Source organism: Anolis sagrei, chromosome 2 (genome assembly GCF_037176765.1).
Source record: "Anolis sagrei isolate rAnoSag1 chromosome 2, rAnoSag1.mat, whole genome shotgun sequence".
NCBI classification, from domain to species: Eukaryota; Metazoa; Chordata; class Lepidosauria; order Squamata; family Dactyloidae; genus Anolis; species Anolis sagrei.
This window is the reverse complement of record NC_090022.1, coordinates 117,455,678-117,476,746: the sequence shown is the minus strand read 5'-3', so window position 1 is coordinate 117,476,746 and position 21,069 is coordinate 117,455,678. Positions and strand designations below refer to the sequence as shown.

General features: G+C 40.5%; 1 protein-coding gene across 3 annotated transcripts in view; it reads right to left on the bottom strand.

Moving 5' to 3' along the window:
• TMEM94 (transmembrane protein 94) overlaps positions 1-17,764 on the bottom strand; it is a 102,697-nt gene extending 84,933 nt beyond the window's left edge. For all 3 annotated transcript variants that reach the window (XM_060764691.2, XM_060764692.2, XM_060764693.2), the window contains exons 1-2: positions 17,595-17,764; positions 8,818-8,950 (exon numbers count right to left, since the gene is read on the bottom strand). Coding sequence is in view for 1 of the 3 variants with exons in the window: in XM_060764693.2 (XP_060620676.1) it covers positions 8,818-8,841 (24 nt within the window). In the remaining 2 variants the exon portion in view is untranslated. The remainder of the gene's footprint in view (positions 1-8,817; positions 8,951-17,594) is intronic.
• Positions 17,765-21,069: the final 3,305 nt, after the last annotated feature.

Below are 21,069 nucleotides of genomic sequence, written 5' to 3'. Positions count from 1 at the left end.
CCATAGGCACAGCAGCTCCTGTATTTTTTAAAAATTTTGAGAAGATAGGGCAAGGTGGGCAACACAGTGGATGTGGGGGTTTCTTGCTCAACAGAGGACAGACATGAGTCTGCAATTGTATCTGATGGTTCTAGTGCAGAAAGGTTGAGGGCTCTGGCAAGTCTTATTAGGAGGGCTGAGAATTTATGAAATCCTCTTAACTGTTGTGGAGAGGGGTCAGGGTCTGGGAGGGGATCCTGAATAAATGGCTGAGGTTGTGGTTCAGTTTGTTCTTCTGGAGGATGAGAGAGTGTGGCAGGAGGAGGTGTATGTGGGGGCTGTGGGTATTTATCCGGTGGATGAGCATTGAAGCCTTTGTTGTGATATATAGTAATCAGGGGAGGGAGAATGAGCCCCCTTGGGAGGAGGGATGGGGGAAGTTTTAAACAGAAGCTGGATGGCCATCTGTTAGGGGTGATTTGAATGTAATATTACATTTGAATGTAATATTCCTGCTTCTTGGCAGGGGGTTGGACTGGATGGCCCATGAGGTCCCTTCCAACTCTTTGATTATATGAGGGATGGTTTGGCAAAGAAGAGGGAGAGCAATAGCGGTGCCGGGAGGGCTGTGCTGATGAAATGGGATGGATGGAGGGAGGAGTCTCCCGCGGTACCGGGGACTCTGGCTGGCAGGAAGGGGAGGGGAGGAAATGGGAGGATCGGCTGTAGGCTGAGTTTCTAGCTCAAGATGAGGAGCCAAGAGTTCAAGGGGGAGGAGGGGGGAGGGATCCTCCATTTGGAGGATAGTTGGGGGAGGCTCCTTAACTGGAGTATGGAACCGGGAAAACTGGGGCATCGGTTCCAGTGCAGGGGGACTCAAGGGCTGAGTGCCAGTGAGTTGCCGTCCCTTTTTTGATTTATTTGCTTTTTCCTTTGATTTAGCAGACCTCACGGTTCCAGTGCAGGGGGACTCAAGGGCTGAGTGCCAGTGAGTTGCCGTCCCTTTTTTGATTTATTTGCTTTTTCCTTTGATTTAGCACACCTCATGGTTTGTTTGAGGGTTTTGTTTCTCTCTCTCTCTCTCTCTCTCTCTCTCTCTCTTTCTTTCTTCCAGCGGCTGGCTCCGCTAGGGAAGCACTTGCCGTAGTTTAGTCACGCCTATCCCCAACATGTGGGGAGGGAGGCTGAAAAGGCTCTTGCAAAGGGGAGGACTGGGTGAGGAAGGGAGCCGTTTGCAGCGGCAAAGCACATTCATAGAGGAGGGCTTTAGCAGAGTCTCTCCCAAATTTTGAGTCTCTCCCAAACAAAGGAGGCATTTAGTATGCCTATCAGCCTTCGGGAGATTAGCCCCACAGGCTGAGCAGTTTCTTTCTTTTCTTTTCTTTCTTTTTTTTTTTTAAATAAAATAAAGGGAAGATATTCTAGCCTGAAAAGAGTCGTCAGCCGGTCCATGGTCGGAGTGGAGAAGGTAGGCAATCGAGGGAGAAGAATCCAATAGGTCAAATAAGTCAGAGAAGAAGTTCATAGATGCTGCAAGTTTAGCGCGGAAAAAGGAACTACCGGTCAAGCCACATTTGGCGGCATATATACTGGGGGGGGCGGGGGATGGGTGGGGCTTACATATATTCTTAAAATAATCATTAAAAATTGATTTAATTTGATAGAATGTTCCGGATTGCTGCGCAGGCGCACAGGAAAACCCATAGGTGCGCATTTCACAGATGACACGACAAGGAAAATACAATTACTGAGAAAAGAGAAGCTAATTACGGAAATTTCATCAGATCTCCTACATGCCTGGTCTGAGTGCACATGTTAACTTGAAGGCATGATTCAAAACAGGAACTGAAATCCCATTGCATTGCTTTAAAAGGCACAAAGCACCAGGATTAAGACAGACAGGAGGAAGAGCATAAAAAGAGAACTTGCGATCTTTGTGTCATTTTGGCATAGACAAATTCCAGGAATTCAGAACAATTTATCTCTTCTGAGATATACCATGGCCACATTATCTCTGAAAACACGAATACTGAGGAAGTAGATGGAATCAAAACAAGAAGTGGCCAAATACTGACTTCTGGTGTAATGGAGAGGAAGGTCTACTACAAAACTAATGAAAGTTTCCAGGTCTGAGGAAAACATCACCCTACACACACACACACACACACAAACACGGGAGAGGTTTTGCAGGAAGGTGACAGCTTCACTCCAAAATCTGAAGAGTAGCGATTTGCTTATCCTGTTGCTTTGGCATGAACATACAAAAAAGGCGCCCTTTCTGACACCTTCAGATTGACTCTAAAGTATGCTATATGGAAGAAAAAAAATAACAGATTATAAATGGTATGGATATGGTAATTAGTCAAAGTAAATTTCAGAAATTTCTTAGAGTATTTTCTTGTTCTTCTGTATTTGCATATTAACCAGGACTGCGTATCGGGCCACGTCACATCTGAAAAGTAATTATCCTCAATCACTGTTGCCAATGGATTTGTGCAGATGACAGAAACTAAAGAACACACATTCAAAACCTCAGCCTCTGCAATGACCTGACAGGTGCAGAACAGCTTTCCTGAAACTCCCCTTCCAAATACCACCTACATCTTCTTTTATTATCCCTGTGGTCTACACCGTGAAAGAACAAGTCTAGCATTTTAAAACACGTTTTAAATATGCACAGTATACATCAACAGCTACTCCTTAACATTAAGTAAGAATCAAAATGCTAGAAAGAAATAAAAGGACTCCACCCTTTTTTCACACCAGCATGTTTTCATCCCTCTCTCCCCCCCCCCCCCCACCCCAAAAAAGGAGCAATTCATCAAGATAGAAAACTGTTACCTGGTTAGCACAACTTCTGGTGGCAAATAAGAACTCATGGGACTGGATGTTTCTCCTTCAGAAAGACTTCAAAGTCACTGAAAACTAGAATCTCAAGACTAAACAAGAAACTTTCTCACAGGCCTTGAGTTCCTAGTGGAAGGTTGTTTAGCTATTATTACCTGAAGGAGTGAATGGGAGAGATATACAAAGTGTTTCAAAAAGTTGGACCCAAATTAAAATTGCTGCACTTTTACCATTAACTGCCCATGAATTAAACTCTTAGCACTTGAAAGAGTAGGGCACAGAGTTTCAAATGATTCCTGCCAGATGCCTCTCCCAGCCCACAAACAGCCCCTAGACCCAGCCATTCGCAAAAGGCAACCTCACAACACAAGGCCTGATGACATACTCTCCATTTGTCGAGTTATTTTTTAAGATTTGTTTCTAGATCAAAATGGTTAGTGCAATATAACTTTATAACTCATTAATCCGTTGGTAACTTTTTGAGTAATTGTAATATGCTGCCATCATGAAACATACTACTTTGAAGCTGAGTCCATTATTTTGAAACACTCTGTAAATGAGAAGATCTCCCACCTGAAGTCTGAAAAGCTCAGACCAAAATTTTCCACTGAATGACAACTAGAAGATCTGAAATAGAGGACTTTCTGTTCTGGCGAAAGAGAAATACAAAATGAGTACTGAGGGCAAAGAGTTGATGAATAAGTTCTTTTAGATAAACCATGGTTTATTGTAATCATAGTTTGGTGCTTAAGACAAAAAAATAAAACCAAAAGATCTAACTTCTCTGACCCATTTACAGTTGGTTTGTGCCCTGCCCTTTCTACCAGCTCTTGTTTCAGGGTATGCAGCTAGGGAATAAACTATAGTTTGAAGTTCAGATATCACATCAAACCAGAATGCATAAACCAACAGTAAGAAGTAAGTTCAGATTGTGGTTTGCATCTGGCTAGCAGAAGTAGATTTCAACATCACTAGATGGCAAATTTCAGCTAACCACATCATGACTTGTGACATGCAAATGCTGTCAACAGGGAGAAAAACCACACAAGGCATAAAATGGTGACAGGATGTCAAGTTTAGTGTTTGTGACAGAAAATGGATGGCAAAGCTGCCCTGTCCGGAATATATACACGGTAAAAGGCCTGCAATGTAGATAGATACAGTGTACAGCAAAGACATACTACAAGTAATTGATCATATGAAGCAGGAACTATTTTATACTTTATACCTTGAACAATGTATTTGACTTCCAGAGACCCATACATATCATGACATACATTTCGCAATTCCTATTTTTGCTATGGAAAACAAATTACTACATCAAGTATGAGCCAGCCACTCATGTCAAGAGTACGGTTTCATGAACATGGTCACTGTTGACCTAAGTAATAGCAAAGTGCTTCTGTCTTCATAAAGACTTACTCAATGTTGTACAATGGCATAAGCGTTTTTACGTTTCAGTGGTTCTGAAACAAACACGTACAACCATATCCCTGTCTGAGGTTATGAAAACATTCCTACAAGTAGCAATTGCCACATGTCTCATACTGATCAATACTAAAGTAGGTCACTCAACCATTATTACCCAGCATGGCTATCTTTATTGGAATGTGGCTTCTACTCCTCTTAGATTAGTAGGGCAGAAGAAGTCCATAATTCAATGGCAAAGTGTGTCAACTACCCAGACAGAGATACTGTACTACTATGTTTTTCCCATCCATCAAGACTTCAAAGTAAAAAGCTACCCTGCTGTGGTTAATGCACAGAAGCATTCACACTCTACTGAGCAAATGCAGAGTCTAGTGCAGATTTGGAACCTTTGCAAACAGCAAATAGACCAAGGCAAGCTGTACAACTCTGTACTTCCATATGTGTTAGACTACAATTTCCATAATCCCAAGTCAACATGACTAGTATTGAGATGGTGGGAACTGGAGTCCCACATGTCTAGAGTATAGGCTGGGGAAAGGCTCTTTTAGATGTGGGTGCTATGAGTAGGATGAAAAACATCGTCTAAATCTATGTTTTCCAAAGGAGGAATTTCAAGATTCCTTTAGAAAGAAATGCTATAGAACAGCAGATGAAAATTCATGGCCATCCCGTTTTCAGATTGCTGCTTACAACATCACTCTTAGCTTTTAGTTAAGCTGACAGAAGTCATCATCCAAAAACATCTGGATGGCCACAAACTTGCCACTCCTGATGTATAACCTGTTCTTGCTTGTGTCAGTTGCCCAGGAAAAAAAGACAAACAAAAGGGGAATAAGGATCTCTCTATATGGTGATCCTGTATTACAGAACACTGCATCCTGTGCAGTGGTTAGCTTGCCATTGATCTTCTCCTGCAATTTTATTGCTGTTCCACACTGCCCTGTTCAAGAGCAGATGATACACTCCATATTGTACAAAGAGGGAGCCCTCTGAAGAAAAGGGACAGAAATAGATCAACTGTTGTAGCCACATCCTAGAATCATAGAATCATAGATTTGCAAGAGACCTCATGGGCCATCCAATCCAACCCCCTACCAAGAAGCAGGAAAATTGCATTCAAAACACTCCTGACAGAGATCCTCTTTCATCTGCCCTCGGTAAACTAACTACAGACACATTCCAGGAAGGGAGACTTTATCCCCAACAGTATTGGAATCATAGAACTGGAAGAAACCACATAGGTCATCTAGTCCAACCCCCTGCCATGTAGGAAAAGCACAACCAAAGCACCCCCAACAAAGGGCTATACAGCCTCTGTTTAAAAGTTTCCAAAGAAAGAGCTTGCTTCCATCACATTCCGAGGCAGAGAGTTCCACTGTTAAACAGCTGTTAGGGTCAGGAGGTTCTTCCTAATGTTCAAGTGGAATCCCCTTTCTGGTAATCTGAACACATTGTTCCGGGTCCTAGTCTCACAAAACAAGCCTGCTCCCTCTTCCTAATGACAGCATTTCAAATATTTAAACATGGCGATAATGTCTTCTCTCAGCATTCTCTTTTACAGGATAAACATACCCAGCTCTTTAAGCTGCTCCTCATAGGGCATGGTCTCCAGATGTTTGGTCATTTTAATCGCCCTCCACTGGACACATTCTAGCTTGCCAATATCTCTTAAACTGTGGTGCCTAGAATTGGACACAGTATTGCAGGTGAGGTCTGACCAAAACAGATTAGAAAGGCACCATGGCTTCCCTTGATCTAGAAACTATACTGCTTTTGATGCAGCCCAAAATCCCATTGGCTTTTTTAGCTGCTGCATCACACTGTTGGCTTATGTTCAACTTTTTGTCCACATGGACAGTTGTCAAGCCGGTGTCACCCATCCTGTATCTATGCATTTTGTTTCTGCCAAAGAGAAGTATCCTACATTTTTTCCTCATTTAAATTCATTTTGTTAGTTTTGGCCCAGCTCTGTAATCTGTTAAGGTCATTTCAAATTTTGATCTGCACACTTGATAAGTATTCCTTCAAAACCTTCATCTGAGTCATTAATAAGGATGTTGAACAATACTGGGCCTAGGACTGAACGCTTTGGCACCATACTAGTCACTACTTTCCAGGATGAAGAATAATTGGTGAGCACCCTTTGGGTTCAGTCGCTTAACCAATAACAACTTCATCTAACAGTAGTATGGCCTAGCCCACATTTGATTAGTTTGTTGGTAAGAAGATCATGGGGGACCTTGTCAAAGGTTTTACTGAAATCAATGTACGCTACATCCACAGCATTTCCTGTATCTACCAAGATTGTAACTCTATCGATAAAAGAGATAAGATTAGTCTGGCATGACTTGCTTTTGAGAAATCCATTTTGACTCTTAGTGATGACAGCATTCTTTTCTAAGTGATTACAGACCGTGTCCTTAATGATGTATTGATGCAAGGCCAACTAGACAGTATTTACTTGAGTCCTCTTTTTTACCCTTCTTGAAGATAAGGACAGTATTTGTCCTCCTCAATCTGCTGGGACTTCTCCGGTTCTCCTAGAATTCTCAAAGATTATTGTCAGTGGTTCTGAAATGACTTTTGCTAGTTCCTTCTATACCCTTAGATACAGTTCATCTGGCCCTGGAGACTTGAATTCATTTAGAGTTGTCTGGTATTCCTGGACTACTACTTTACCGATTTTGGGTTGCATTTTCCCTATTACCTTGTTCACTCCCTATTGCTCAGGTTGAACACTGATTTCCTTTTGGGAGAAGTCTGAGGCAAAGAAGGTGTTGCACAGCTCTGCCTTTTCCTTATTCCCTGTTAGCATTTTACCACCTTCTCCATGCAGAGGCCCCACTGTTTCCTTGTTCTTCCCTTTTTTACATTAATTTACATTATTCTCCCCACAACTAACCCCTGCATTCTCTGGTTGCCCAAGCAAATGCCTTCCACTGTCACATAACAGCAATTGCCAAACCATGGCTGGCAACAGTTTGTGAGTGGCAATGGGACCAGTGTACCTTATGCCATCATAAATTCCTTTTTGTTCTTTGTTAATGTTGGAATTCTATAACCAAAATCCTCCCCCCAAGTCACATCTTTTTCCTGCTAAAGAACCTTCCACTAAATATAGCATTTTTCTAGCTGGTAGTGAGTGAGAGGAGAAACAGAGAAGCACCTAACTATGTTCCTGCAATTGAATGGCAGTGACAAGCATTCTTTGGGATTTCCAAGAAGCCCTCTGGAGCCCATTGAGAATTATGCAATGGCTGAGTGACTACTCAGCCATTGCATATCCTGACAACAGTGCAACACTTCTGAAGTAGTTCCCCTTGTTTTCCACCAGAGAGGAAATGGCTATTTTGTGTGTGTGTGAGAGGTACTGGGAAGAAAATGTGGGATTGAACAGAAGGCTATTGCAATTACACATATGCAATTTGTCTCTCAATCCAGGATCTCTGCCACATCTCATTTAAAAAAACATGACATGAAGATAACTTGGCAGTTGTCTTCCCTCTGTCAGCAAGAATGTATGATTGGTAACTTAATCAGAATAAGCCACCTCTCTCAAGAGAGTAATGACAAGCTAGATCTGATAAGAGACCTGCTTTCATACTACTAGCCATGAACTCATTCTCCTATCCGTCACTTGGACAATTTGACTTACAAACTGAGCTCCTCCATAATTTTCACAAGCCACACTGATCAGATAAAGGGTCTTAATAAATTGTGTGTCTGGGACACTACAGCACAGCAAACAAAGTGTAAAAGTTGAACAATTAGTGTCATAGTCCTACTCTTCCAAAGAAACTTCCAAATAAATTCATCTTGCTGGAAACGTTCTGGACAAGAAGCCATGGAGACAGCATCATGAATAAAACTTAATTCCCAAATGCACTCACAAACAAAAGCCTTCATCTAACCTGTTTGTAGAATCAAAGGCAACAGAATTCTCATTGGCTATCTAGATTCAAGAGGAAGTTGTGAACTAAAAACTTTTATCTTGTTCTTTTCAAATATCATCATCTCCAGTTCTCTCTCATGACTCCATTTATCTGTATGTTTCTTTTCCAATTGCATATCATATCCAAGTGAAAATATCTTCACCATCAAACTGGACTAGATGCAGCACCACTGTGAAATTCCTCCAGAAAGATCATATGTCATTAGATTTATATTCAGTCCCATTCACATGTCACTGCCTAATCTTTTGCAACTATCATCATCCCTGCAACAACAATTATGATGATATTGCATACACAGATACACACACACCCATCCTGCTATGAGGATGTTTGTTATGCTGTCCTGAGTTGCAGTTCAAAATACTTTGAAGGCCACAAAACAGCCATCTATATTCTACACAAATACTGTTATGCAAATCAATGTAAGAAATATATATACTGTATGTATGTATATATGTGTGTGTGTGAGAGTGTGTACAGTTGTGCACAGTGGCTAAAAGTGAGAAGAGTGCCAAAAACCATTAGATTTGGACAGTCTCAACTCTGTCCACATCTGTTACAGACGCTCAAAAAGGTGCAAGAAGTAATGCACGATCAGAAAGATTACCTGACACTTCTGCTTGGAGTCCATGGTTGCTCAGTGCACAGAACATACCAAGGAAATCAGAAGTACTGCTTTGTGAAAAGTCCTCTATCAGATAAGGTATGCAGTTTAGTTAGGAGAGTTTTAGTTACATCATCTGTGAAAACAAAAGAGATAGTAGTTACTCTTTCTTATTGGAAAGCAGCACTATGGAGAATTTAAGATAACAACCGATATAAGCAGAAGAAAAAACAGGAGATGAGTGCACATGTTTTTGGCAACTCACCTCCAGTAACTAAGATTCATTAGCCTAAATGCTGAAAAGACCATTTTCTACGGCAGAAAAGAGTTTCACATAGATTAGAGCATGATTAACACCTTGGCATTTGATACGTTTTCTTAACACATACAGAACTGGTGCTGCAAAGGTGGAAGGCTCAAATGCCAGCCAGAAGGCATGTGATAGAGCTAGTTGTAACAGATGACCACTTATCTTGCTATTTTTATCTCTAACCAGGTCCCTGGCCAGATAATCTCTAATAGAACCCATAGTAGCAACTCTTTTGCTTTCCGAAAAGCACAAGAAATTCTCTTCCACAAGGTAACTACAGACCTAGCTGTATGTCTGACCAATAAATTCAGGTTGGAAAGTCTACAGAAAGATGTTAAATTCCTAGCAGTTTTATATTTCACTATGTCTGGAATTAACCACGACTACCTGCATAGCTGTGTTTTCCTACTTGTGTTGTTTGATCTACAAGTCAAATTCCAACCACATTCTCTTCCTGAGCTACTATAGAATTGCAAGATGCCCAAGTCAGATCTTCCGCTAAATACCCAAGTCAGGGGTAGAATGTAATCAGTCTTAGAGAATGATGGATCTCTGAGTAACAAGGGAAGTTTTTATTTCCACAAGTAAAGCAGACCTATATTAGCTACATACACTGTCTTATTTGGACAGCTCCAGCTGATATAGGCACCAGTTTACTTCCAAATGTGTTATACACTATTCATTTTTCTTTTTTGACAACAACTCAATCTAAAAAAAAACCCCAAAGAAATATATGAAATGTTATAGTCTCAATACTTTCTCATTAAAGACTGAAATATGAACAGTATAACATCCTCAAGTGGGTATTATAGTCACCAGCAAAAAAAAAAAAAAGGGCCACAATTCTCAGATGCCAACAATGAACATTTATTTTTATTTATTTTACATGGATTGAAATATTTGCTATGATTCTTGAACTCTTAGTTTATATTTAAAACCAGGATAGATGTGGTGAGGTGGGGGTGTTAATTCACAACTATCCAGCAGCAAGTTGCATGATTCCCAAATAGGAAAAAATATACAAAGGTAAATTTTACACAAAAAAAATCAAGTAGGTAAGTGGAAATATAATACACATGCTTTATCAAAGGTGCAAACATTTAGCATTTCACACTGTAATATTCTGTGTTATTTTAGCACACAGTGGTAACAAAACAACAAGAAACCCCATAGCCGTTCATTTCCATTCCCTGAGTGAAGGAAGAAAATGATTATCACTAGTTGAGAATCAGAACACAACAAGAAATTCAGATCATGTCTCCTGAATGAAAAGAAAAAACTCTTGCTGTAACCTAAACCTATAGCATTCCAACCACATTCTCAGGGAGGAGGGTGTGTTTGGCTATGAAACCCACTGGGAGAGCTTTGGAGAGTCACACTCTCTCAGCCTCAGAAGAAGGCAATGGAAAACCTCCTCCAAATAATTTTTGCCACAAAAACCCTAATATGGTTGCCTTACAATCACCATAAGTCAGGAATGCGTTGGAAGCACCAAAACAGCAAGGCTCCTCTCTGAAAATGTTGATACTGGCAATCCATAAAACAAAAAGTACTTTGAAAATGCAAAGTACTTCAGGGAAAACAAAAACACAACCAGCCTTCAGTACAATCCTGGCTCCTGGCAGTACCTCGACGCAGCACTGATAGAGAAGGTCAGGAGGGGAGACAGCTATGCAAGGTAGGAACACAGCCTGCATTGCAGCAAGACAGTTTGTCTCTGAAATGTGACCTCAAAATCAAGCCATGCTTTTTGACAGCCATTAATATTTGAGTCACAACACCTCAAATTTTATTTCCAACACCTATGTCAGAGAACAAGCAGTTCCAACCATTCCATTTACTATTTTTCTTGGATTTTGGCAAAGGAGCTTCTTTTCCACAGCCAGCCTGAAGTCAATAAGCAGCAACCAGCTAAAAAAATGAATGGAAGCAGCACATAGCAGTTGGTTTTAGTTAGTTATTACATCTTCAGGTTGTCCTGGATTTAATTAGTTCATACACAGAGTTAGATTTACTTATATGTCATCATTCTCCCTGGATTGGGGTTGTGGGACCTCTGATCTGTGAATAAACAGAGCCTAGCCTCTTCCCAAACTCTGTACAGGCCTCTCCACTCTGAGCCAATGCATAGAGGTGTTGGTTGAGCCTCCATCTCAGGATAGTTCTACAAAGCTGAACAAATGCACATAGAAAACAATAACCAAGTCATTGCAGTAAACAAGCAACAGGGAGCTTCACCAAAGGTAGAAGAGGAGAAATACAAGAGAGATGAGGAAAGTCTCAACCTATCCATCACAATGAATCGGTTTGCAAGATTTTTTATTTATTATTTATTTAATCAGATGCTGGGAAGATTATTTGGCATATGTGACTAGCCATTTTTTAAAACTAACACTTTTCCATTCAGTATTCCATTCCTTTCAGCATATCATCATTTAATCTACACCAGGAAATTTTATATTTGTATGCATGCATGTTTTCCAGCTCATGGCAGACTTCAATATACTATAGAAATCTGATTTCAGTAGATTTAAGATTTGCTCAGATATTCTGAAACACCAATTAATATGTAAGATCTATCACTACAGCAATTCCCATTTCTAGAACAGCTGTAAAGCTGATCCCCAAGCATATTTACCACACTATTATACAAAAGGGAAGAAAAATGTGACACAAGAACAAAATAACCAAAATAGGATAGTTTTTACCACACTGTATTTTGTACCTTTCTCTCTCTCTATTTAGAATTCATAGGGATTAAATTTTGCTGAGTATACTCGCATCTCATTATAGGATCACAAGAGTGGAACGGGGCCTTTAGGCAAATAAGGCCAACTCCAATACAGGAAATCCTGTAGGAAAGTTGAACTCATTTTTGTGTGTTTATAAATTTTTGTTTAACATTTTTATTTGGCTTAAAATGCAACCTTCCCCACCCCTGTAGCCCACCCTTTAGAAATTAAAAATAATAAAAAAAATTATACAAAAGACATTAGAAACACAGTTGGCTTTTCTCCACCCCCGCCTCAAGCCAAGGCATCTACCAAAACGTTATCATGTGCTTCTATTCTAATTGCTTAACTTCTAATAAATAAATTGAACTTTAGTAAAATGTTTCAACAATTTTCCCCAATATAATATCTTGTTATATTTTCCTCTTCAAATTAAATATTTTTAATTCTTCCATCCCACATTTTGGAAAATCTATGCATGCTAGTTAGATGAAAGCAGACACAGCAATGTGACAAACCGGCAATACTTTGCCCAATTATATTTAGCAAATCGTTCAGTTCATACAAGTCCAGCAACTACTGAGAAATAAGCAGCAGCAGCACTTCTGCCTACTAGTGTCCATCTAAAGATGTTTGTGTGCTTTGTTTTAACCACAAAACTTGAATCAGTACCTCTGTAGCACAACACACTGGTGCCAAGGAAGCAGGGTGTTAGTATGTGGAAAGCATTTTCCACTCATATGCAGGGTGGGGGGAGTGAGTAATTTAAGTCAGATTTTTGCTGAAGGCTACAAAGGGAATCAATATTCTATTCTTGCAGCACTGATAGCAATGTCGCTTAAAAAGATAACATGCTCACCTTCTGGGAAATCTGACTCACAGCCATACTTCAATGAGTAAATCCAGGACAATCTTAAACTAAGCAGAAGATCCATTGTCCAACTGTAAGGAGAATATTAAATAACCTACAGCAGAGTGGAGAAATGTGTGACCCTCTAACTAAAGCAGCCACTGCTGAGATTATGGGAGTCACAATCCAGCAACACCTGGAGAACAGCACGTTCCCGACTCCTTTCCAGAGTCTTAGAACCTTTTAATCAGATGCTGGGAAGCCAACAATACCACAGGCTCTGAAGAAATACATATGAAAGATTAAATGATAAACCACTCTTTTAATTTAATCATCATGTACATATGACACTCTCATCAACGGCATTTATAATTACTACACAGAAAGGATAACGTCAGCCAGCAAATTCTTACTATGCCAGGTGTTCGCTTCAGATGTGAGAAACATAGGTTCAAATCCTTTTGTCTGCTGTTATTTTTAACTTGGGAGATCATTCTCTCTCAGACTCACCAGTAATAGAGTGATCTTGTAGCATGTGTATACAGAACTCATTTTTGTGCACTGAGTACATCATACTCCTGGGTAAGAACTGACAGGACTACAGTCTAATTTATGCCCCTTCTACACAGCTGTATAAAATCCAGATTATCTATTTTGAACTGGATTATCTGGCAGTGTAGACTCAGATAATCAAGCACAAAACAGATTATGTGGATTATCTACCCTGATATTCTGGATTATATGGCAGTGTAAAAGAGCCCATATAGTTCTGAATTCCTTCCAATATGTAATAAAAAAAAAACGCTAGTCACAAAATTACCTACACTGAACAATCTTTATAGCTTCCCTCTAGCCCATGAGGTCAAAAATACTTATTCATGATAACTGGGAATATTTATATATTTATTTACAACATTTATATACCACCCTTCTCGCTCCGAAGGATACTCAGAGTGGCTTTCAAGTTATTTGTTTTATATATATATATATATATATATATATATATATATATATATAAAATTAGCGTAGCACAATATTAGTAACATACATTCCCATATAAAATATATAATTCTTATATTGTATTATTATTAGTATTATACTGTATTACATTATAATATTATTATCAATATTATATGTGTATACAATATATTATATGTATTATTAGCACAGCACATGAGTAATATATTAATACTATAATATATTATATTAATATGTAAGCCTTATATTAATATATAAGCCTTAAAGTGCCAGTTTGAATAGCAGTAAAAGCGCAACTGTTCTTGGTCTGTGACCTTTTGCTCCAAAATCTAAAATCAGATCAAGCTATTATTTCTGCAGTTGCATTTCAAGTTTACATTCTAAATAATCTTTTTAAAGCAACACTGCTTTAAAAGAAGCCAGTCATAGGACAGTGCCAAGGAACAGTCATCTAAGCGAGACGCATCCCAGGAGGAGAAAATACTTCTCCAGAGAGATGAAAAGAAAGCAGTGCGAATGATTCATGCCAGAATATGATCATCACCATAGAACGAAAATGCCACATTCTTACTACGGGCCCTTCCACACAGCCATATATCAAGGCAGGTAATCCACAATATCTGCTTTGAACTGGATTATCTGAGTCTACACAACCATATAATTTAGTTCAATGTGGATTTTATACATCTGTGTGGAGGGGGCCTAAGATCAACTTTTTGACCACTGAAAGTATAAATGTATTGCAATAAGGACAGGAAGAAAACAAAACTTGATATATTGGTAGAGCTCAGTTAATGTAATAGACTGGCAAAAATTTCTGGCTTCCAATCGTTTAAAAAGAGGCATCCCCATTCCTGTGTGTGGCTGAAACGAATAAAGGCATACTTGGTAAAGGGTGTGAGCTGCATTCAGTTTGGGCACGCAAAAAAAAAAAAAAAACCCAAAAAAAACCTCCTGAGCTCAAAATTCTTTAATTCTAAGTACTTTAATTCTAATTCTAAAATTCTTTAATTCTAAGTACAGCAGCACTGGTGTCTGCTGTGGAGCTGATGATTTAGCCTTGTCCTATCTAGCTAGCACTAACTAGATTGGAAAAGGCTAGAGTCTGTCCAAACTAACTGGAGCAGAGCGCAGGGAGCATACAACTCCTCTGCTGCACCAGCTCCACTGGCTGCCGATCTGCTACCGGGCTCAATTCAAAGTGCTGGCGCTGGCCTTTAAAGCCCTAAACGGTTCTGGCCCAACTTACCTATCTGAACGTATCTCAGCCTATCAGCCCACCAGGACCCTAAGATCTTCTGGGGGGGCCCTGCTCTCTATCCCGCCTGCTTCACAGGTGCGGCTGGCAGGGACGAGAGACAGGGCCTTTTCTGTGGTGGCCCCGCGGCTATGGAACGCCCTCCCCATGGAGGTAAGATCAGCCCCCTCATTGATGGTTTTCCGGAAAAGACTAAAAACCTGGATGTTCGAGCAGGCGTTCGGTTAACTCAGTGCAATAAGTGTAATAATTGAAGGACTGGCAATTTGGACGACGAAACTGGATCGCGATTTTAGTCAAGAGATGAATTGGATTGTTTATTGATATATGTATTGTGGATCGTGTTTTTATGCTTTTAAACTGTATACTGTTGTTTGTTATAAGTTGTTGTAAACCGCGTTGAGTCGCCGGCTAGGCTGAGAAACGGCGGTATACAAGTATAGCAAATAAATAAATAAATAAATAAATAAATAAAATGCATCCCACAGAACACAGAAACCAAGATAGGCAAGCTTGGTATTAACCACTAGTTCATACTGTGTCATCAACCATAATGTAGATATTTCTTTAAAATGCATATTAAAATTCATAGAAAAAAGATTAAAACAAAATATGTGATTTTAAAATTCATGATTAAAATTTACTAGGTATGACAATATGATTTTAGACTGTGTGGTTTTAAATAATTGGTATTAATGTTTATATGCTTTAATTGTGTGGTTTGTACTGTACATTATATTTTTATTCTATGTTTTTATATGCGGCACTCTGAGTCCCCCTCAGGGTGAGAAGGATGGGGTATAAATATAGTAAATAAATAAATAGATTAGACACAGTCACTCACTAATCAGTCCAACTAAACAACCCTTGACGCATATTTTTAAGTGCCATCTACTCAGATGAATGGGAGCAGAAAGCTGTCAAAAGGACATTCAGCTGCAAAGAAATATTCCAATATTTATAGAAAACTAGATTGCAAATAGGTTCCTGGATTTAAAAAACAAAAATTTTAAATACTGATGTTTATTAAAGCAAATTGGCACAAAGCAACTAGGGACACGTTTATATAATACAGTATTTGTTGTTGTTAACTGCTGTCAAGTCTGCTCCCATTTATAAGGATCTCTATGGTATCCTGTTATCAACAGCCCTGCTCAGATCTTGCAGACTCAGAGCAGCCATGAGTACCTTGACCAAATCAATCCATCTGTAATGTAATCTTCCCCTTTTCCTACATTATTCCACTTTGCTTGAGAATTGAACTGTGATTCTGAAGATCAGAATCTGATTCTTCACTCATCCATGGAAACCCCCCGGGGGACATTGGGTAAGTCATACATCTCAGCCCCTGGAAACGCTGAGATAAGTTCACCTTCAAGTTGCCATGCATCGGAAATCACTTGATAGCACACAACAACAAATACTTAGCCCAACTATAGGAGTGCAAAGCATCTCTGACAGGCATCACAATGTCACCATGCTCTATCGCACAGCTGTGGGGTTAACCAGCTGATGTAATTTGTAACCTCTTGCTCCTAATAACACTGTAATGAAATAGACCGGTCAGAAGACAGAAGCTCCAGACTCCTGCAACAGCCATAGCAGGCCTTTACCAGAAATATAAAAGGTGCATGCAGTAGGAGGAAGGGACTAACTCTGCTGCAAAAGGCCAGAACTGTCTCTGCCTATGAGGCACGAGACCTCAGGTGATCGATGCCTTGGTCTCTCGTGGCAAGGGACTGCAAGTCCAGTCACAATGCAGAATTATAGCAGTTTGACTTTAACTGTCATGGCTCAATGTTACAGAATTCTGGGATTTATCGTTTGTTGTGGCAGCAGAGCTGTCTGGCAGAGAAGGCTAAATATCTCACAAAACTAATCCCAAAATTCTGTAACATTAAGCCATGGCAGTTGAAGTGGTGCCAAACTCTGTATATGTTTTAATGGTTTTTAACTGGGAATTCTTTAATATGGTTTATATTTAATCCTGTTTTCATGTTTGCATATTTGTATATTTTAAATTGTATGCTGATGCTTTTATGTTAAGCCGCTTTGTGTCTCCTGCAGGAAAGATAAAGCAGGGTATAAATAAATATAATAATAATAAACTGCTATAATTCTGCATTGTGGCTGGAGAAAGTGGTTTTGCTTTGCAGATTATTACATTGGAAATCCTAGAATCAGTCTGAAGCCAAAATGGTGATGGTACCAAGCTCTGGTGCACCTCAAGTGCTTCCATTCACACACTTTTATGGGAGTTTGCTGCCTGGTTGCTGCAGTCTGGAGCTAGCTTAAAAGTGCATTAAATGGTCAGTGTAGATGGGGCCTCAGTCACACGGTATCCTTTCCATGTTCAGAGAAACCCCATTCACACACCTTGAAGGATTGCCAGAGTGGACATTGGAAGGGCTCCTCTGCCTTGAATGTCTGGGTAGAAGTGTTACTTGTGGCCTGGTTGCATGACAAAGCACAACTGCTGAAATCCTCCTTCTACACGACCATCACAAGCAGAGGAACTCGTTCCAGCTTTTCACACTGCTAACTTTTATGAGGGAACAGCAATGAGGCATAACAGTTGGCAGCGGGGATCCCCAACTCCAAACAACTCTCTTCCCCACCGGCCCCAAAGAATACTGGAAGAAAGTTACTCACCAGATTTCCCCTGAGGCCTCCCTCCTTTGGGCTCCAGGACATAAAACTGGGGGGGGGGGGGTTCTCTAACAACTTCGGGGGCCACCCGGAGGCAATCCTACTCTATCTCCCCAAACACCACTAGAACCACCATCCTTGTTACTGGCAAATAGCCCGCTTTGCCCCAGATTACCAATGAGTGTGACTTCGGGCACAGTTCAATAAGCTTTTCTTGGATTGGCTACATTCTCCTGCGACGGCAGGGCGCGAGCTCTGATAGGCTGACATCACCTACGGAGTGACGGCTTACTTCCGCCCTTCCCACCGCTCTGCGGGAGCTCCAGGCTCCGTTCCAGCGGCTGTAAAAGTAGATGTTTGTTGACCACTGAGAACAGGGCTTTCCTGAGGAATAGAAGTCACGTGACCTGCAGGAAGCTCTGCCAGCTCAGACCATTACAGGGACGTTGCCTGTTATAGAGGAGGTATTTTTAGTCTGCGGATTCCCTTCCAGGCACGTTGAGATCCTAATACTATTTCCATTTGGATATGGCCACCTGTGTTTATATATCGTTTACATTCCTTTTATTCTTATGCAGGGATATGTTGTTGTTGTTATTATTATTATTATATGTATTTATATCCCATTACTAGCCCAACATAATTAATTTTGTAAAAGTCTTTAGCATATGAAACTGGAATTGTGAAAAATTCAATTGTTCCTCATCGGCACAAGTTACTTTTTTGACATCCAATTTTTCCTGCTTTTAAAATGCAAAACCGGTGCATCTACATTGTAGAATTAATGCAGTTTGATACCACTTTAATAGCCATGGCTCAAGGCTATGGAATCCTGGGAGTAGTAGTTCTGCAATATGTTTAGACTTCTCTGCCAAAGAGCCCAGGAGCGTCACCAAGCTACAACTCCCACGATTCCATAGCATTGAGCCATGTCAGTTAAAGCAGTGTTAAACCACATTAATTCCGTAGTGTGGTTTCAGACCTATTTTGTCTTTGTCCACAGCTAAATTCAGTTGCTGGAAAGTGAGTTCATAGTCCAAAAGTAATTTCTGCTCAGTTAAATCAGCCAAGAGAAGAGGAACCAGTAGGATCAGGCAGAAAAAAAAGTTGCTATGGCTTCTCCTAGCGTCTCTGTTTTTCCTTCATTAATACATTTTTGCCATCTTATCCACACTCAATATATTCCTGTTTTCACCAGTGCAATATGTGGGAGGGGGAGTATATATAAATGCAATATGTGGGGGGGGGGGGGGATATATATAAATAAATAGAAGTTTTACCACAGTTTCTGAACCAAAATGTACCCTGCAGTGTAGTAAAGTGTTACTTGGGCTTGTGTAACAAGTAACAGTATCCTTACTTCTGTTCACAAGATCAAACAGGGCAACAATAAATACAGCAGTCTCTCTGAATTCACATACAGAGAACAGAAGGAATAAGTGGTCCTTTTAAAATATGCTTCATGCCTTAGAAATAATCAGGCTTCAGAGAGCTGGCAGCCATTTCCTTCCTGGCTGTTTCCAGTCAGCGCTGTCTTCACTCTCCAAGGTAAAAGTGGCAGTTAGAACAGTTTGTCTCAGCAGCAAGCCAGGGACAGTAACCAATCAGAATTTTGGCTCCTGGCATGCTCAGCCAATCAGCTGCCGACACATACCTCTCCAGTCAACCCACCACATCACGGTGTCTTTTTTACAAATCTCCACAAAATAGAGCCCCCACTGGTGCAATGGGTTAAACTCTTGTGCCGGCAGGACTGAAGAAGGTTGGAGATTCAACTCAGAGGAGAGTGCAGATGAGCTCCCTCTCTAAGCTCCAGCTCCCCGTGCAGGTACATGAGAGAAGCCTTCCACAAGGACGGTAAAACATCCAAACATCTGGGCGTCCCCTGGGCAACATCCTTGCAGACAGCCAATTCTCTCACACCAGAAGCGACTTGCAGTTTCTCAAATGAAATGTTGGAGAATATGGGATAGGAATATAATCTGCCCTGGATTCACATCATTGCCAGGGGATTAAGCAGCTCACCAGTAACTTTCCTGTCCCTACTTGAGGTTCCGCACTTTACATCAGCCCGCACTTTACACCGGCATATGATCTACCTCAACATGTGTTATGATGGTATTTCCTGCCCAGTTTACTATATTGTTGCACTTTCCTGCACTCCTCTAAAAATGTATTGCACTAATTGAATCTGTACCTCAACTATGTTTCTTTCAGCCATATTGTTTTTATATTGCTTTCAAATGTGTTATATTTGTTTTATCTGATATTTTAATTGGTTAAAGTGTTTTATTTGTGTGTTTTAATTGTAATTTTGGGTGTGTCCCTTGTAAGCCGCCCGAGTCCCCTAGGGGAGATGGTTGGCGGGGTATTAAAATAAAGTTTATATTATTTTTTTGTTGTTCATTCGTTCAGTCGTCTCCGACTCTTCGTGACCTCATGGACCAGTCCACGCCAGAGCTCCCTGTCAGCCGTCACCACCCCCAGCTCCTTCAAGGTCAGTCCAGTCACTTCAAGGATGCCATCCATCCATCTTGCCCTTGGTCGGCCCCTCTTCCTTTTGCCTTCCACTTTCCCCAGCATCATTGTCTTCTCCAGGCTTTGCTGTCTCCTCATGATGTGGCCAAAGTACTTCAACTTTGTCTCTAGTATCCTTCCCTCCAATGAGCAGTCGGGCTTTATTTCCTGGAGGATGGACTGGTTGGATCTTCTCGCAGTCCAAGGCACTCTCAGCACTTTCCTCCAACACCACAGCTCAAAAGCATCGATCTTCCTTCGCTCAGCCTTCCCTAAGGTCCAGCTCTCACATCCGTAGGTTACTACAGGGAATACCATGGCTTTGACTAGGCTATTATATCATTATTATCCCAAATGCTTGCCCTTTGGAGTGTTTCAGGGGCCATTCTCTGCATATGCTATTTGTTCTGGCTTCCAGAAAACTTCTACAGCTAACAGGTCAAAAGGCATTGGTCATCTGCTTTATCTTTCCCTCTTTAACAAATTGTGGTGTGTTTGCATGTCCCTTGCAGTGTTTCAAGGGCCACTCTATGCATGCTCTGTTTGTTCTCGATGGGGCTTCCAGAAAGCTCCTACCACTATGAGGTCAAAAGGCATTACTCAGCTACTTTATCTTCCCTTCTTTCACAATATCTGTCTGCGTATTTGTGCGTGCATGTGCACGTGTGTGGAAATAAAAAAGCCAAGAAGCATTGGTGAGGGAAATGGAAGGGTTGTAAATGAAAGAAAATGATGACTGGATCCTCTGAAAAATTCCATGTTTGAGGCAAACTCATTGCAGAATTTTAAAAACCCTCATCTTCCTATGAGATGCCATACATGGGATAAAGCATTATGTCTTAAGCCTTCAGGAATTTCTCCTTTATACTTCAGTCTATACACAACATTCACATGAATGCAAAGCCAATAGAAAGCTATTGAGTTTCCCTTACTCAGACTGCTTGAGACCAGAAGTATTTTT